Source organism: Fopius arisanus, unplaced genomic scaffold (assembly GCF_000806365.1).
Source record: "Fopius arisanus strain USDA-PBARC FA_bdor unplaced genomic scaffold, ASM80636v1 scaffold00012, whole genome shotgun sequence".
Taxonomy (NCBI): Eukaryota; Metazoa; Arthropoda; class Insecta; order Hymenoptera; family Braconidae; genus Fopius; species Fopius arisanus.
In genome coordinates, this window is record NW_011887751.1 from 1703746 (window position 1) to 1722567 (window position 18822).

The 18822-nt window shown below is 36.8% G+C and overlaps 3 protein-coding genes across 3 annotated transcripts in view; 2 read left to right on the forward strand and 1 right to left on the reverse strand.

The window, feature by feature from the left end:
- LOC105263069 (uncharacterized) overlaps window positions 1–1730 on the forward strand; it is a 5089-nt gene extending 3359 nt beyond the window's left edge. Inside the window, exon 2 of the mRNA XM_011299047.1 lies at window positions 1528–1730. Within this exon, the coding sequence (XP_011297349.1) occupies window positions 1528–1730 (203 nt within the window). The remainder of the gene's footprint in view (window positions 1–1527) is intronic.
- A 427-nt stretch (window positions 1731–2157) lies between these two features.
- On the reverse strand, window positions 2158–8777 carry LOC105263070 (uncharacterized). Its single transcript, XM_011299048.1, has 6 exons — window positions 8723–8777; window positions 5943–6279; window positions 5067–5462; window positions 4580–4717; window positions 3105–3242; window positions 2158–2585 (listed from the first exon to the last, which is right to left on the reverse strand). The coding sequence occupies exons 2-6, from the start codon at window positions 6214–6216 to the stop codon at window positions 2158–2160; spliced, it is 1374 nt and encodes a 457-aa protein (XP_011297350.1). The 5' UTR covers window positions 6217–6279; window positions 8723–8777.
- A 5116-nt stretch (window positions 8778–13893) lies between these two features.
- Window positions 13894–17642, forward strand: LOC105263071 (uncharacterized). Its single transcript, XM_011299049.1, has 8 exons — window positions 13894–14003; window positions 14261–14464; window positions 14953–15295; window positions 15539–15739; window positions 15813–16212; window positions 16436–16702; window positions 16954–17064; window positions 17334–17642. Exons 1-8 carry the CDS (start codon window positions 13900–13902, stop codon window positions 17600–17602), a joined length of 1899 nt encoding a protein of 632 aa, XP_011297351.1. The 5' UTR covers window positions 13894–13899; the 3' UTR covers window positions 17603–17642.
- The last annotated feature ends 1180 nt before the right edge of the window (window positions 17643–18822 follow it).

Below are 18822 nucleotides of genomic sequence, written 5' to 3' on the forward strand. Positions count from 1 at the left end.
ATTGAATAAAAAACATTCCGAGGGACCAATAAATCTGGACGTTTCTGGCGATTGTCTACCGTCTGAGTATATATTTGCATGACGATGTTTTTACAATTTGTTAACAAAAATGAAGTTCAAAACAAAAGTTTTGGATGTACCAATAAATTTTGGCGTTTTACAATATTCTGAGTCGATAGTCTAAATTTACAACACCATTTTTCCCTCAATTTTTTAACAATTTTTATATTTGTTAACAACAATGAAGCAGTCGGAAAAAGAAGGTTTCGAGGGAACGCTAAATTGGGACTTTTCAGACAATTCTCAATCATTCAAATCTAATTTTGCAGACGATTTTTCCTCCATTTGTTTCACAATTTTTTAATTTGTCAACAAAAATAGAACCGTTGGAAATGGGGACGGGAGGGTGGGAAAATTATCTCCCGCAGAGCTAAAACTCTCTAGAAAAAAAAGCCCCAGTAACGCACAGAATTATGCCATCAAATTTTCATTTGAAAAAAAAACAGATGAAAAATTTTTTAGGGGCCCTCTCAAGCCCCACTGTTCCATGTCGCCCTGGTTTTTAGCGATTTCCGCTGTTACCGATAGGCCTGAGCTTCAGATCAAGCTTCTGGCTTTGACCGCAAAGTGGGGGGGCGTAAAATCGCCACTCGGGAAAAAAATCCCTCCATCCGGGCCTTAAGTTGTGTAAGCACTGGAAAGTCCAAGTCTACACTATTTTATCCTCGGATGTATAATTATAAAAATGAGTTACTTTGTCGTAATTCTACTGGCAGAATAGGCAAATTTCAACTGAAGTATTGAAAACAGAAAGTATTACCCTGATGTATCACTGGACCGAAGTTCCAAACAACCGACGTTTTGTTTTTCCGAAATGGCAGGTTATTGCCATTTATTCGAGGCCCGGTAAAGAAGATTTAAAGGAAGTTACCGACAGCTCCTTCATGATCAGTTATCCACTACACTGGTAATTCATCGCCTGGTATGAAAGTCGGTAATCAAATTTGTGCAGTTGTCTATTTCTTACTGATGTGGCCTAGTGTAACGTCTAATAGAGTGCAGGAGCATGCCGGAATCTTATTGAAAGATTTAATTCTCCTTTTCAAATCCATTAATCGAACTTTTCCGTTAAATATACAGTTAGATATTTTAATGCAAATGAAAATTAAAAAATGTACACATCACATTAGCTCCAATTATAAATTGGCAATATACTATTCGAATTATCGAAACTATTAAACATTCTTATTAAACATTCTAGTAGTATATTCACTTCATTCATTTATTCATATTTGTTGAAAAACCGAAGAGCGCCCACAATTAAGGATGTTTAGTAGTTTCGATAATTCAAATGGTACATTGCCAATTAACTTTTTAACTTCAACTTTTTAACTTTTATACGGTATATATATACGGTACTTGTATACGGTATATATATATATTCCACCACGAAACCTTCCACGAAATTAACCACGAAATAGACATATAAATTATTTCTCTGGGCAATGGGAATTATTTCGGTTTCAGAGGGTCTGAAGATGTGCAGACATCTCTATCTCTTCGTGGCTATTCAAACAGTTTTCCTTGGGAGATTCAATACTTATTTGACGGAGAAAGATAAGGTGAAAACGCTCAGAAGACTTGAGTTTAAACCCTATAATCATCTGCGTATCAGGAACAAAGGAATAGAAACGTATAACGATTCCGAAAAGTTAAATAATTACAATTGATCGTTCAAGGATAATCGGTGGATTCAAAACCGCAAAATTTTTGTAACGCTCATTCCATTCTGCGAATTTTACCTTTTTAAAAATAATTCGGTATTTGCCTTTGGTTTAGGGATATTCCTCAAAAACTTGATTCGAGAATTTCTCAAAACGAACTAATTAAGATAGAAACAAAAAATTTCACTTGATTCAATTTTCAATTTTTGCTCTCCCCCATGGCTACGAAGCTGAGTCATACTGAAGAAATTGCCACAAACTTTTCAGGGATAATTGTCATCAGTGATTTCTAGATTTGTTTTATAACTAAAGTAACATATAACTGTCAAAGAATAAAATTTGATCAAACAATTTTTTTTATTTATTTTGTTTACAAAATATTTTTTTTTTTCTGCTCATCACAAATTTCACCAAAACTGAGCATGCAATATAGTTAAACTTCCTCCAAGTGGAGCGGGTCATCGCCCCGTACGTTCACGCGACGGTATATACAATGGTTATTACACATGGAGCAACGCACATCTTCATTTTGTGCTTGTGCCGCCCACTGAATCCCACAGGTAGTGCAAGTAGTAAGGTGGTTGCATGGCCTCGCCAGCAATTCAATTGGTCGTGTAAGACATATATGGCACAACCAATCGTATTCATCGTCATCATTGGTGGGGATGAATATCCTCTCAATTGCATCCATCTCCTCTGTGCACATGGGGCAAGGTTCATTCACAGGCCCAGCCTGAGTAAGGACAGTTCTTGCGCATTGCCTACAGTAAATCACGCACATGCATTCAATTGCAATGTACTCCACTCGGTGGACATTGCACCTGATGCACCTCGAGCGTGTTCTCCGATTTGCACCGCCCCCTACAAAATGTAATTCAAAACGATGAAATTAAGAATGATTTCTAGCCTTTTCAGGGAATTTGAACGATTTTGGAAATTCGTGTAAAACTTTTTGTTGGGTTGATGTGACGTTATTGCCTTTTATCATTTTTTAATGACTTACGAAGTTTCACGGTCATACTACAATTTTTCAGGGTTTTTTGCAAACTTCTCAGGAAATTTGCAGGATATGATAGAAAAAAATCTGAAAATGTTTACATAATGATGAATTTTCGTAAGTCAGTAAAAAATAGTAAAACATCAAGACGTTCACATTTTCCACATCGCTGTAATAAAAAATCGAGGAAAAATTCCAAAACACGTCGGAACTTTCCTACAAAGGGCAGAGAACAGTTTTTGTTAGTTTAGGTTGATCAACGGTTTATCGAAAAGTACATACATTAATTACCTACATTTAATTACATGTATTATAAAACGATTGTTAAAATAAATTTCAAGGAGACAAATGTGAAACGGTATTGGATATTTCATCTCCTTTACCAATGGCGTTTTCAGCAGGAGTTTCATTCTGTGCAAATTCTTCATTTTGGGGTGGTTGTGGAACCTCGTCTCTTTCCATCCCCCTGTCGCCCAGTTCGACCATCTGTCCCTCGGCATCCTCCTCGAGATATTCTAGATCTACGGAAATTGATGAGAACATTAACATTCTATACGCCAACACCAATAGCTTTAACCACATGAAACCACTCATTTACTACTTCATCGAAAATAATGACATAAACTGTAACCTAGTCGTCGAAACCGAAATACGTTCGGATTCCAACATCTTTATAACGCGTGTAATGAACCAAAACATTATTACTTATGTCTCATTTTCATCACACTGAATAACATGCAAAAACTCAACGATTAAAACTATAAGAAAAATACACATTTTTAAGGACGTATATTCAGCGCAAAGAAGTGAGTACATACTGTGACGAGGCAGAATGCCCCCCCCCCCTGCCTCGTTCTTAATACCTGTTATTTTTTAGGCTAAGTTTAGGTTTATTTTTGGCCACCGTTGGACCACCCCTGAATAACTTACGGACATCGCTACAATGGATGACGAAGCGCCTCCCTCGACACCTCCCCCGAGAATTTACAACAGTACTCTCGAACCCCCTGGACTCCCCGAAGAAACCACCAAGTACCCCGAAAAAGACTCCTGACCACCCGATGACCGCCTAAATGGGACGAACAAGGAACGAGGAAATGAGGACGATTGATGGGTATCACTCGTGCCACAGCTGCCCCCCCAAGCCACTGCCCCACGAGTCACTGCCCCCTTAGCGTTTTAAATAATTATTGTGAGGAGAACTATTGTGAGGGGAAGGAGTATGGAGGAGAAATTGTGCCCACTACCCAGGAGTGAAGCAAGAAAGGAAGGACGAGATCAAGTGGAGAAAATTGGAGGAGCGAACCCCGAGGTTTGATCAACCGTCATCACCCGTGAGTGCTCCATTTTCATTCCCTGCCCCAACGAGTTTTCCCTATCCCCCATTTTACTATTAATTCTCCCCAACGATGAGCCTCCATTAAACTCATCACTTTTCTTGTAGATCAAACCCCCTATTAACCATTACTTCTTCCAGTCGGTCCCCTCTAACTTCTCCCTTTTTGCAGGTTGAGAGAAGACGTGTATTATGTTTTGTGTTAATGTTTTTGTAAACAGATTGGAATACATCATAACTCAACCTACAGAGATCCCCTGAGTAATCAATCAAAAGCCCCTCCCTCTTCTTGTTTCAGGTCCTCCCTTTAATTTAAAAAAACAGGAAATTCCGCTTCATTTTGACGTTATAAGTAAATCCCGAATCTTCGTGCCTCGGTAGGATGTATTTTAGTTTATATTTCCGGCCAAGGTCACAATACATTAATTACCTTCAATTAATTACATGTATTATAAAACGATTGTTAAAATAAAGTTGAAGAAGACAAATGTGAAACGGTATCGGACATTTAATCTCCCTTACCAATGACGTTTTGAGCAGGGATTTCATCCTCCGGTACTTCTTCATTCTGTGGTGGTTGTGGAACCTCGTCTCTTTCTACCCCCCTGTCTCCTAGTTGGACCATTTCTACCTCGGCATCCTCCTCGAGGTATTCTGGATCTACAGAAATTGATGAGAGCATTAACATTCTATACGCCAACATCAATAGTTTCGACCAAAAGAAGCCATTTATTTACAACTTCAGCGAAAATAATGACATAAACTGCAACCTTGTCGTCGAAACCCAAATACGTTCGGATTCCAACATCTCCACACTACATGTAATCGATCAAAACACCTTTAAAAACACAGCCATTAGAAGTATAGGAAAAATACATATTTATATGGACGTATATCAAGCACAAAAAGTTATATTATTAACAATCTCATGTAACTGGCTGGCTGGAGGCCCTCGGAGAACAGTTGCATGTTGCAACGAATCACGTTATATATTAAATATGTCCGTTACCTAAATACTCCTCATCCTCTTGTGCTTGGAAATTTTCACCTGGCACAACAGGCTGTGGCAGTATTCCCGCTATACTCAAGAGCGTGGCTGCGTCAGGGCGATCATGGAACTGTCCACGGTTGACAGCGAGTTCCCCTACAGGCAACATTACTTTGGCATTCATGTATGCCCTGTTGTGGAGGAGGCTCTCCATGTGGTGGAACTGGATACTTCGGCCAGTCATAAAAATGACTGACCACTCGACATTGTCTTCGGCGAATAGTCGCCAGAACCGATTTAAGGCCGAAGAAACGAGGCATGAAGTAACTCGTGGAAGAATGGTGATGCTAACATTTTCACCATTTCTTATGCGCTCAAGAGCATTCCATTGGTCTTCAATGATTTTTTGAACAACGGCTGAATAGAATCATTTAATGGTATTTAATATAATATATCAGTAGCGAAGCAGAGGAACAGTTTAACTCGGTTTTAAGGCGAAATTACATATTACGTCCAAAAGTAGCGCGAGCTTTAAGGGAAAAAAAAATTAAACAATGCAAACCAGATATCTAGAGTGGAAAACATTCCAGAAACAGCCCCTGCAATCGGCAAAAGCAATTATCATATATGCTGGAAACTTATTGAGATCTACGAGTAATGCCCACAGACGTTAGAACGGACGATTTTAAGTTGACTCTAATATTAATGTCCACCTAACTGATGATTTTAATGACGAAATACTAGTATGAATTAGCTGCTGCAGAATCTCGACAGTTTATTTTAATTTTTTAGAGATTTTCAGAAGTTTTTCGATATTGCCGTAAAATTAATAAATGTTCTGCATCTTCCAGAAAATATGATAAATTTTTTGTGAGGTCTTTCCAACTGTATACTTACCAAAAAAGTTCCAGAATGAACCATGGTGCAGTCTTGTTAAAAGTCTGCTCATTTTTCTTTCATGGAGAATCATGGCTTTGAAAAATGCGTCGGGTTTACGATACAAATTGAGCTGTAGCGGATCTGCATCGTTTTGGATCCAGAACTTGAGTCTCCTGATTAAGGACCCGAACAAAATCCGATACTCATGGGGCATTATGCTCCATAAGAACTGAAGTCCTTCTGACTTGCGATTGTTCGGGCTCATCATTACGACTCCTAAGTTGAGCAACATTGCTACGTGAGCCTGATTGGAGAAGTCAATGTCACGAATGTCCCGCGCTGATTTTACAATGGTCTGCGGAACAATTTTTCAAATACGCCAAATGTTATGAGTTTTAAAAAATTGAGTCGTTTCTTATTGGATTCCGGGATTGGAAACAATTCACACTTTCATTTGCAATTTTCACTTTGTAATTTTATTCTCAAGGAAGTATTTCTCATTCTAATTTAGTCAAGAGGTACGTTGCTCTACGGATGCTCAAGAGAGACGAACTCTAAACTCAACTACTTGGGCCTTACTTTTAGGATCCTTTTGGTAACGCGGGACGCGCGCGCTTTTGAGAACGATTTTTATTATCTGTGATCATGTCATATATAATCGTTCATAGTCCACTACAGAATGGAAATAGGCAAATGAAGATAGTATTATTGGAAAGTTCAAAAAGTGAGGTTGGAATTATATAGAATATTTGATTTGTCTCATCTGTCAAATGGTGATAATTTTCACACAATCGTTAACTCACAAAACAAGTGTGACACGTCGTTATAGCGTTTATTGATCCATAACTCTGAACAGAAAGGGCGTAACGATGAAATAAAAGAAGTATCACTCGAAAGCTGAAAAATATGTCATATGTGGAAAAAATGGAAGGTAGACATTTTATATGATCATATGCTTAAACGTTCATAAGTAAAGATCGAATCAATATTAATAATAGAAAATAGTATCAGTCGAAAGTCCAGAGAATAAGCTTTCAAATGATATCGGAAATGTATCATTTATTGCTTACACGGGTGCTGAAAATTGTGCCGAACCGAAAACCTTTAAAAGGTAGTCATGACATACCGATTTCATATTTGCTGATTTTCAAATAGTCGTAACTTCGGTTGGCTTCGAGATAAATGGATGACAATTGAACCATTTGAAAGCAGATTTCGTGAGCTTTAAAATCATATATGTGTTATTTATATATAAAAGAGGGAGGCATTGAGGACTGAAAGTATCACGCGACTACGGTGGGTAACGACATTTTCAATAAGGATAATTACCGCGAAAAAATCGATTATTTTTTATATGATGATTGTTAAAACATCATATTTTTGTACGCGATAATGTAGTATATAGTACATTACGCTTCAAGGGGGTTATACGGAGAGAAATTTTAAATAAAATTTATTCTCGAAGTACATAAAAATGATCCTGATGGAAGGATAATTCTGTACTAATTTCGTGGATTTCAATAACTATCCTTTGATAGGATAAATTTTAAGGAATACTTCTGTATTACATTTGTCCTCAGCAATATAATTTTTGCTAAGCGTCAAAATGAAAAATCCTCAAAAGTGAGTCATGGTACACTTTTATCCTGCCGTAACGGTAATTTTTACTAATAAGTTCTCTCCGTGTAGTTTTATTATTATCCACGCGTAAAACAAAATTTACGTCAGAACAGCGGATGTTATTTGACATTTCAGTATGCAGTAACCGGCTAATTACTCGACGCTGAAGTGTAAAATTAATAGATTATCTGGGATTCCAAAAATGTAATTTAATAAATGACGGTCGGTTTGGTGTTTTTTGTCAGTGGTTTATGTCGTAATAACTCAAGTTTATCGCACCCTACGGTCATCTGCCTTCATCATGATTGTCGACGGTAAATTTTATGACATCAGAGATTTGTAAAGTTTGCCCTGCCGAATAAAACACATATAGGATTGGTTCAATTTTTAGTAAAAATGCAATGTTATACCACAATTCCGTCGATTTTCCGAATTTTCTAATGGTTAGAATGGGTGGTAGTATCTTGCTTGTCTTTTCGATTGATTAATTAACTAACCAGATAGTCTCAATTATTTTTCCCAATTGATTGTTCAAGGTTTTGCAATCTCAATAAAGGTTTCCTGAAGGATTTCCTCGATTTTCAGATTTTTCGACAGGTTGAAATGGGGACAATCCTATTCCATGATTGATCTATTAATCAGACAGTTTTTATGATTGTTCCCACGATTATTCGAGCTTTTGCAAAATTAGGAACAAGTATTTCAAGATTAGTTTTGAGGTCTTCATAGCTAGGGTTAGTATGAGCGGCACTGTCTGATCTTATATCCATCCAATTAATCAATTAGAAATCGTTAATATTCAATTTTTCTTCGATTATCGGGTTGTGCAACTTTCATGACGTATAATGGTGGATTTTGTACACCTTTTAAATGTGGGGGAAAAAATAGCTGTCCTTTTTCGGTTGTGACCCTGCTAACCTTAATAAAAAAATGTCGAAGCTTTAAAAAACCCCAAAAAAGCCAAATTTTCAACTACTATATAAAAATCATGAAAAACTGTAACATTCCATTGCAGTCAACAAAATCCAGTTGACACTCTAGCGTTGCAAGCTTTTGATAGCCAAAAATTTGATTCACTGGATTTCTTATAAATCTTTTGAAATAAAAAGTAAATAGAATACTGACGTCTCACTGAATTCACTACATATTAAAGTACAGTACATCAATTTCGAACTTACTTTAATAATGTCATCGTACGATAGCTCCACAGGGGAAGGAAAAAACTCATTACGAACTGCGTTCCTCCCATGAAGTTCTGCGTGGATTTTTGTGATCCGATGATTATCCCCAATAACACTTCGAATGTTATGAACGGTTTGCTCATAGAGATGCTCCGCATCACTACTCAACAACCCCCATGCTAATGCATAAGCCTTGAGAGAGTAAATGATATCAATTGAGTTACAGTTTTCGGTCAATCAATGACACACGAAGAGAAATTTCCATTAAAAATTCGTAAGACTATCCCTTCAAAAATTCGCGGACTGTACAGCATTGCGATTTAACCCTAAATATTACGGTGATCAGTCCAGTAAAATTTCCCAGCTCCGTCACTGGAAATAGTATTTTTCACGCCTAGGCAGAAAAAAGCGAATGCGGCTCTTTATAGTCCGAGCCGAAGGCGAGGATTATACAGCGCATGAGTCAGAATCACTTTTTTCGCCGTGGCTATGATACTATTTTATGTCATGACATAAAGTAATGAACAATCTAGTAAGATTTACTGGAAGCGCTGTGAAAAATGAATCACCGATACGAAAAAACATGAACTGTCCATTATTAAATCCGCTGTTCCGACGAATATTTCAGTTTTTCAGAAGTACATTTTACAACATTGCATGAACTTCCGAGATAATTGAGGATCATTTCAGTAAATTTGGTTGCCCTGTGCAGTAAATATGCCGAGGAATTGCAGTCATTTTTTTATGGATTTCACATGACTTTTCATCAGTACAGTGGAACATCCCACATTTACTAATACGAGACCAGTAATTTCTCGTGGATATTTCTCTCCGTGCAGTCAAGTTTGCTAAAGAAAAATTGGTAATCATCTTACAGTAGTGATTTTCAGCCTTAAAAGTAGTCTACAGCAGTTGTACGTGGCAAGGTTAGTAGCCAGAAAAATCTAAAACAGTATTATTATAGATAAGTACTGCAGCGATAACGAATCCCACAAAAAAGCTGTTGCTTGGTAACTGGATAAGCCTGCAATGCATAGCGCAGATAAAGGGGACTAGATGTCAAGCATGAAATGGAGAAGGGTAAATACTGAAGAATTTCAGAGAAAATATGATAAATACGTGTCTAAGTAGAAATCAGACATATTAGAATAACAATATTTTCCGCCTAAATTGCAAAGTGGTTAGTAAAGAGCATTATATATTTGTTTGCCGTGATTATTTTCCTTTTTTTTATTATTTACGGACAATGTTACTTGGTCGAGTATTGTAATTCACAACGGAATCATTATGAAAAATTTTTAATTCAGAAACTGTTCTGCACGCATGCACTGTATATATAGTATGATAGTATAATATCCTATTACAATATACTAAAACTGGATTTTTTATCTAATGTACCCTGTAGAAAGTATATATTGGACCCAAGTTTTGGTCAGGCGCGCGTTAAAAAGTCAGCAAAATACTTGGAGTAAGTGTAGAATCGCAGTGAGAATTATGGATATTTATCTTCAGATTTATTATACTTCCTTGAAAGTACGAAGCATACTTGTAAAGTTTTTCAATTTACTGATGGCAAATATATTAAAATACTTATTTACAATAAGATTCATACTGATTAAATTGATAGTTAGTCCCAGTTGTTTTCTGACTTCTGGTAAGGAATTCGCTGGGACCAAACTTCTCTATATTCATACATTTCAACAGTAAACATTCGGCTCATCAATAGACATCCTTTTTAAGAGTGTCGAGCTAGCTATTCTTAGCAAATTCAGTTAGTGGAAAGTAGGGGTCTATTAGTTATCGCCGAGTGTTCTTTCATTTATCGTTAACAAATGTAGATTTGAGAAGCCATGTTTGACTTTACTTTTATCTCTGCAGTGATTAATCGGAGAACTATATATGAACATAATTGAAAAACATAACCATTATATTGTAAGTGATATGTATACTTTAGAGCCTCTAAAACTGTATTCATTTTACTCAGTCATGGAATTGAGTTTCATTGATAAAGTAAATGCATGGCCAATGGTAGGAGGCGTAGCCTGGGGAGGCCATTCTGGTGAATAGAAAGTAGGGATTGGCTCGGGCCTCGCAAAAGGAAACAAGTATGACGAATTGGAGAGCTTGAGTTAGCGCATGCTAAACATATAAGCTTAAAAAACTAAACATATAAGAATTACTCCCTGTTGATAACAATAATCACCATTTTCGTCAAGAAGTTCCATACGGTGTTATTGGATTAGAGTAAAAAAAATGTAAAGTTCTATCCAGAAATATAAAAAACACTGTAATCGAACTAGGCTGCCGAAAAAATGCGAAATAATGCGCGACAGTTATTCAACCTCATCAGTTGACTGTTGGTATAGAAAACCTCCGTATAATATCTAATGATTTAATGTCCTCTGTGGGATGAACTCGATTCATTGCTTGTTTTTAAACTGAAGGAAACCAGCCCCATGATTTCGGTAATTTTTAGTGTATAAAATTTAAAAAATGTGAAGATGATATACGGAAGTTGAAGTGAAGTAGGGCAGTCGTTACAGTATGTAAATAAAAAGAAACTCACTCTCTCGTTGACCTTTCCAAGGACCATAAGCACATTCTGAGTTGCTCTCAATGTTGGACTTAATGCTGGGCAGCTGCCGAAATAAATTTCCGTGAAGGGACATGTCCTTAAGAAATGCGAGTCCATTAAGACGAGACCGGTGGATTCTGCGACTACCCCGCTATGCACAGTTGCTGCAGACATTACTCTTCGCCCTAAGGTACTCAGAGTTTCCTATTCATCAGATATTAATGCTCGCCTGACCCTCCCGTACCCATCAATTCGGGGAAGGACCATCTCTCGACGCCAGCGATAGGCTGTACTAGAGATTATGTTCCACGTGATCGTCTCAGCTGGGATTTGGTATCTATATATAACATACATCAACGAAAAGAGTTCTTGATTAAAAGCTCTGGCAAAAATTACAAGCTTCTGCAATTGAATTTTCCACCTTTAACTACTTTTTCGAATTGTATTTCCAAAATCTGACTAAGACTTTAACGTAGTACTCCCCGATATCGGAGCAACGATGTGATTTTGATGAAAATTTGTGTAGCGATAGATTTTAATGCAAAAATGATTCAGTTGAATTTTTGGAATCCTGCATGCGCCAGAACAAAAGTTGTTAATTTTTTTAGTTTTCGATGATTAAAATTGAGTCTTAGCAGTTCTTTTTTTTTTGGTTTCAAAAACTGCAACAATGAGTTTTTCATGAAATTTTCCTAGCTATATGTGGCGATGCTCAAGAACATTTTGCGCGTTGAAAAATTTCGATTCATGGGCTATAGAAGCTGAAGTACCGTTCTTGACTTGCTACTTCATCATAAATGCTCTTGACTCTCAGGAATGAATGAGTTATTCGCCTGTGCAGCTCATCTGCGAAATCTGATTGAGCCCTGAGTTGCAGATTTGGAGCATGGCTATGGTGCTCATTAGAGCCAGGATTTGGCCTACTGGTGTATGTGAACATCTGTGTCCTTTCGTCAAAGATCCCTCGGGCCGGGCATTGCTCAGCCTGTAGTTGAGAGCAATGCACATATCTACAAAAATTAAATCTTATGTATTCTTTCCTTTCTTTCCTATATATATTAAGGTTGTTGTCGTGTAGAATATTTTTTCGACAGTGTTCGTTAACATTCGTATGGTGAATAGTAAAAACAATTAGTTACAAAATGAGCACTTTCCATTTGCGTTTTCGTTCGCAGACCTTTTTGAAATTGAGATACACAACTTTTTAATTCAAGGAATTTAACACGTGTTTAAATAGAGTTTCATCGATTACAATCATGTTTGAATCAACGGCTCGACAGTTAAAGAAAAAATATAGAATATAAATCATGGGAAGGAATACAGAAAAAAAATCAAATGGATTGAGCATTTGGTTCACGCGAGGTAATTATCGAAAATACATAAATTTATATAATTGAAAACAGTTAATATGGAAAATAATTGTTATGCTTTAGCTATTCATGCACACAAAGAAAGCTTTTAATAAGAAAAATTACGATGTAGAAATCGTAAAATTAACTAAATAAATCGTTCCGTGTAGTGCAATCAATCTAGTGAGACTATGTACCGTCAAAAGCTTTGGTTCTAGACCGGGGCGTTTTGCAGTACGTAAACTTTTTGCAGAGAATATTGCGCGACAACAACCTTACGGAGGAACTGATTACTGAATTCTATCGAAAGTTAATCCATACTATAAAAATCCGAATTTCTCAAATTTGACGACAAGTGCTTATCCCTTTAGGTTAAAAGAACAAGAGCTTGTTCACTCGTTTTGATATCGAGAAGTCGATTGATGCTGAACGATTGATTAGTTCTTAAATATCTAACTACATCCTAGGCGTGCGTAGTTGCGCACTTTTACGGGAAATTAGCGCTGAAAATGTAGCATAATATAATTGAAGTGAAGTTACGCCCTGTTTTCCGTCATTTTGTATCCTAGAAAGCCGTATAAAAATGGTTGAAAACATGAAGTATAGAAATTCTTATGGAAAAGAAAACAAATACAATTTGAGTATTCCATTATGAAAATTACATATACTTTAAGATAGCTCTTCTTGGAAATCACTTCCCGTTCTTCTCATGAAATGTTTAGTGAACAGAAAAGTAAACAAATGACGTAGCCGGGAAAGCACGAGCGAAGCCACTTTCAAGGGACAATTCCCATCTCTCTCTGACAGAAGCACATGGACGCATTCTGGTCAAGCGGTCTCATTAAGTTACGCATGAAATTATAATCTCAGAGCTCTCAAAAATGTAATTACATACGTGCGTCCATTTCTAGTCCTTTCCCGGCTGAAGAGGAACCCCTCAGTGTGGATCCGGCGATTCAGGTGAAGAGAAACGAGTACCCTTCGATGCCGTCTGTCCATTCCTCCCCGTGATTGTATAATGAATCGAACGTTATAACGAATATATCGGTCAAACTCGTCGGTTTAAGCGTCGAAGCGACAATGACTTCCAATTCGTGAGAAATCCTTTGTTCCAACTCATTCCTCAGTCCTCATTCCTTATTCCTTCTCATCCCTCCCTACTTTCCACTCTTCCCTGTACTGTCTTCCCCCCGGTAGACATTTTTAGAGTTTCGCGGATTAATCGGAAGGTGGATCCACAATTATTCACGATGGCACCAATTATGCGGAAAAAGAATATGAAATATTCGAAAATTCTCCATGTTCCCACGGGTCATGTGTTTACTTACAAGTCGAGGTGGAGAACAACAATCAGGTAAGTAAAAACTTATATTTAATCCAATTATTGTAGAATTCCAAATTCACAGAAATTTCTATAAAAAAATTAACCTCCGGGCCCATGCAGACCCCTAACTTTCTCTGAGATTAAAAACAATGCTATTCAGAACATCAACGCAATTACTTTCCGATAATTACAAGACAATTTTAAATCACTTACATTTTCATTCAATTTCTTTCTTTTTTCCCCCTTCCTGTTGGATAAATTGGAAAACAGCTTCTATTATTTTGCAGATATTACCAATGCATTGAAAAATTCTGTCCCATGAGAGGCAAGTTACTGAACGGTGAGGAGTTCATTATCACTGGAGGAGGTGCTCATAATCATGCACCAAACAAGCATTATTTAGATGTGGAGAGATTCAATGACCATCTCCATGAAAGAGTGACTAGCTCATTGAATGACTTCAGAATAATCTGGGATGATGTTGCAATGGAGTAAGTTCCTTAATATAAAAATCCTTTTGAAAATCCTAGTAGTTTCCCATCGACTCTGCTGGACAGTTTCACGACTCTACTGCATGCTCATATTTTTGAAAGAAATGACAGCACTAATTTTTTCATACCAAAATTCCTATCGAGTAACCTAATATTTATTCATTTATTTCAACATGCTCCTACTAACCTAACAGCCAGAGATTAATAATGATGGATTGTCTTCTTTTGCTACCTGTACAATGCAGATTTTTCCAGTTATAATGCTGAATGATTTTTCAATTTTAAAACAAAAATAATAATAAATATAAAAATGACCAAAAACTGCTTAAAACATAACCAACGGGAATCCTCCAAATAACCAACGGGAAAAAAATGTTTTCGTTATTTAAAATATTTAATTGACGTACTCCGATAACGTGGAATTTCTCCTCCACATATTTTCTAATCGAAACACCTGCCAGATTAATTAATTGATTGCGCTCCTATAGGGATCCTGAGACTGCAGCAATACGCACTTTTGTGTCTGCTGAGAGGTCAATGCACCGTTGGCGAATGAAGAATCGTCCACCAATCCCGAGGACATTAAGAGAATTTGCCAACACGGTGAATGATAATCCACAGTGGCATCACCTGAGAAACTACCACTTCAGTAGATTCAGTATAGAAGCCCTTCCAGTTGGCGATGGGAGTTATGTTGTTGTGATCGCAGATTTGGAATATGTAAGCACAATCACACCCAGGACCCTGACCATCGACGCAACTTTCGAAGTGTGTCCAAAGATACCCACTAATCGGCAATTTCTGACAATTATGGGAAACCTCAATGATACGGTAAAACAATACTTCTCACTAAAAATGTACACTTCAAAAATAATTATTGATTAATAACCAAACGGTGTAACGTCCAAATTTATAAATTGATTGGTAATTTTTTTAGCTTTTTTTTCTTATACTTTTCCACCAAAAATTCCATTAGAAGTTCAATAGAATTTCTCAGCGGAAGGAGAATATATTGAATAGAATAGAATAGAATATATTGTTGAATTTTCATTCCTATTTTATGCATGATTCTAGGACCTACCCATAGCATGGGCACTAATGGAGAAGAAAAACTCTCGATCATGCTTGAGAGTGCTAGAATATTTTAAAACAGTGCTGGCGCCACATATCAACCCTTCAACAGTTCACTTAGACTTTGAGCGTGCTCTACGAAACACAGTTGAACATGTGTATCCTAATGCAAGGATCGTTCACTGTTATTTTCATTACTTACAAGTAAGAGACGATTTTACATATTATTTATTCTATGTCATCATATCACAAAATCTGTCAACTGGATTTCCACCAGAAAATAATTTATATTCGGTTGCGATTTGCCCTAATTGATTTTTTTAATTCGAAAGCTTTGAGGAAGAGATTGGACAGACAGAAGAATCGAGCTGAGATGGCAGAATTGAAGGATTGGGACCAAGGACAAAATTTCTACCGGAAACTGATGGCTTTGCCGTTGCTCCCAGCTGAAGATATGATCCCAGCCTTCACCATAGTCAAGAATAATGCTTCACCAGACATTACATCATTCTTTAATGATCTCATTGGCTACATTGAGCGATGGTGGCTAGGGGTAGTGAGACCAGAAAACTTCACTGTGTATAGGTTGCGCACTCGAGTCTCCAATGCCATTGAGGCATATCATCGTGTACTCCTCAAGAGGGTCGGCTCTCATCCATCTATCTGGCAGTTCACAGGTGCACTTTCACAGTTACTGAACCTATATTTTACGAACTGTTGAATTTCTCTCTATCTTAACAAAATTTCAAGTAAAATCTCGTTAAGTTCATGAAGTCTGATTCATGTAAGATGTTTTACACGTAAGAAAAAACCCTGTATGAATTATCATAGGAGAATTGTTTAAAAACAGTTCATTTTGGAAAAAGTGAAATTGTTTCCATTTCTCTTCGCGGTTTGTAGAATCTCTGAGAAAACTTCAAGTTGTAAGTTGGACTGAAAGGACTGCATTGGCAGCTGGTAGGCCTGTCAGACGACCTAAAGCGACAAAATACATCAAACAAGAGGAAATATTATCCAGAGCTTGGGAGTTGTATGGAGAAGGGGTCCTAGATATTGCCGCGTTCCTTGGGGCTGCCAATCATTTCCTTCGTGCTTTCCATAATAAAGTATTGATCGATAATGCGGAGGCGGTCGATTACTTCACAACAATAGAGGAGCATATCGTCGGTTAGTGTTCTTACACTGTACTTGTAAGAGGTGTGAAAGCCAAACCTAACAACTCTTAATCCTGATCTTATCTAATTCCAGGTTATTCATACGTTAATAATAAATATAAAAAAGTGTGTATAGCACTTCAATTCATGGTACATTATGTATTCTATGTGGTATCCAAATTTAGCATTTGTCTTAGTCTGACTCATTTCAACTGATAAGTTTCTCTTTTTTTATGTTTTTATGAAAAATGTGCCTTTTTAAAGGCATTCCACCCACAGCAGCTGAACTCCAAGCCCAGGTAGCTGATCAACCCATTGGCGAAATTTCTTTTGCAACTGCTCCACCTGTGAATAACAACTTAGAGATCCTATTGTGTAAGGAAAAGAGAAAAACTTCTATTATTGGAAAATTTTCACGGAATTTTGAACTCCCCTATAAACGTCACATGCCGTATAAATATGCCAGATGATTTTTATCCAATCAAAAATTATCGAGATTCAGTTATTTCTCATATTCATTTATTAAATTGTCTTCGGATTTACATTCATAATAAATCCATAAATCCTCCAAAAATTGCAGGAGGCAGCATACTTCTTCTCTTCGTTTAACAAATTCCTCTCTCATTTTTTTTTGGTTGTTACAGTGCGAAGAGTAGATCGATGCATTTGTGATTTATGCAATAATTCTATCGTGGAATATGTTGCATCACCATGCAGGCACTGGTTTGCATGTAAAAATTGTACGCTGCTCTACGTCCATACAGCTTTAGAGATGAATGCTTTCTTGAAGTGTCGGTGGTGTCTCCAAGAGTGTCGAGGATTTCAACGTATGCTTGTAAGAATATCCTACTATTCATTCGCTTACTATACAACATTATGTTTCATTAAAACAACAATGTTTCAGGTCACCTAATCATCTCTCTCTGGAGAAGCCAATTACAAATTGAATTGGACTATTGAAGTCTCTGGAATCAATTGAAAGATATTCATTAAAGTGTTTTGCCCTTCGAGGAAGTAATAATGGAAAATTGTCGTTGTCTTCATGCATTTGTGCAATTCTTAATCATTAATTGAGAATTTGGGAGAGTTTTACGCATGTATAAAACAACTGATGATCAATAAATGGATATTCTATTTCTCGTCAAGCTACAACATTTCTGCAAAATTTTTTATATATATGTCTGTAAATCTCCGAAATGTGCCGGATAGCTGCTACAAAATAGTTTTATTACTTTAAACATTTCGATACAGCCACATTCGATAGGGAAATTCTCCAACACTCATTTGACAACTTCAAAGATGAATGTGTATCATACAATATTTATCAGTTAATTTTACATTAATTATTCCTTTTTCTCGATTGAAAAAATAAATACTTTATGCATCGGTTCATGATTTTTGTCAGTATCATACTTTTGTAATGTTTAATGAATAAACAAATTTGATTGATTAGATAGTTTTGGTGTAAATAGAATATTTATGGAAGGTGCTCGTCATGGCTGTGATCGGCTCCGTGGGGCTGTCATCGATATTGATGATAAGGTGATGTGGTACTCATCAATGTTTATCATTGTTTTCCACTTTCGAATTTTGAAACATTTTATATTGAATCAACCATTATTATTTCCTTCACGTGACCTACCTTATCGAATACAGTTTCCCTAACTCTACCCCAGAGATCGTTTTTACCGGCAGTTATCGTTGGTAATATTTTCATAATTCTTCCTCACCGACGAAAAAATTTACCCGGTCAGTGGGAATCTTTGTCGGCTGTATACCATTTCGAATACAGAGAAAAATGCAAGGGAGCCATCTTGCCTACCACCATGTTGTGATATAAACATTTTCTCCAATTATATTGAAGAAAGTTTGCACCAGGCTATTAATGGGAAATTCTAAGAATAGGCTATCTTATCCATTACAAAATCAAGCTAATAGATTAATTCGACTATTCCATTTATAATTGTTTGTCACTGTTGGCGTGTGCAACTCGGGAAATGTGGCCTCAAGCCGGAGGAGTTGATTTCATCGCCGTATACTTGGCGCACTAATTAATGTGAATCATTAATTAACCTATCAAATAATTTGGAAATAATTTGGGGAATTTTAGTGAGAGGGTTTCATAATTTGGGG

Excerpts from the sequence above, each read along its gene's own strand:
- LOC105263070 (XM_011299048.1), bottom strand. The coding sequence starts at position 6,216 with ATGTTGCTCAACTTAGGAGTCGTAATGATGAGCCCGAACAATCGCAAG. Across the intron at positions 3,243-4,579 it reads CCCTGCTCAAAACGTCATTG|ATCTAGAATATCTCGAGGAG; the intron begins GTAAGGGAGATT and ends CAATTTCCGTAG. Across the intron at positions 2,586-3,104 it reads TCCTGCTGAAAACGCCATTG|GGGGCGGTGCAAATCGGAGA; the intron begins GTAAAGGAGATG and ends TACATTTTGTAG.
- LOC105263071 (XM_011299049.1), top strand. The coding sequence starts at position 13,900 with ATGGCACCAATTATGCGGAAAAAGAATATGAAATATTCGAAAATTCTC. Across the intron at positions 14,465-14,952 it reads TGGGATGATGTTGCAATGGA|GGATCCTGAGACTGCAGCAA; the intron begins GTAAGTTCCTTA and ends GCGCTCCTATAG. Across the intron at positions 15,740-15,812 it reads GTTATTTTCATTACTTACAA|AAAATAATTTATATTCGGTT; the intron begins GTAAGAGACGAT and ends GATTTCCACCAG.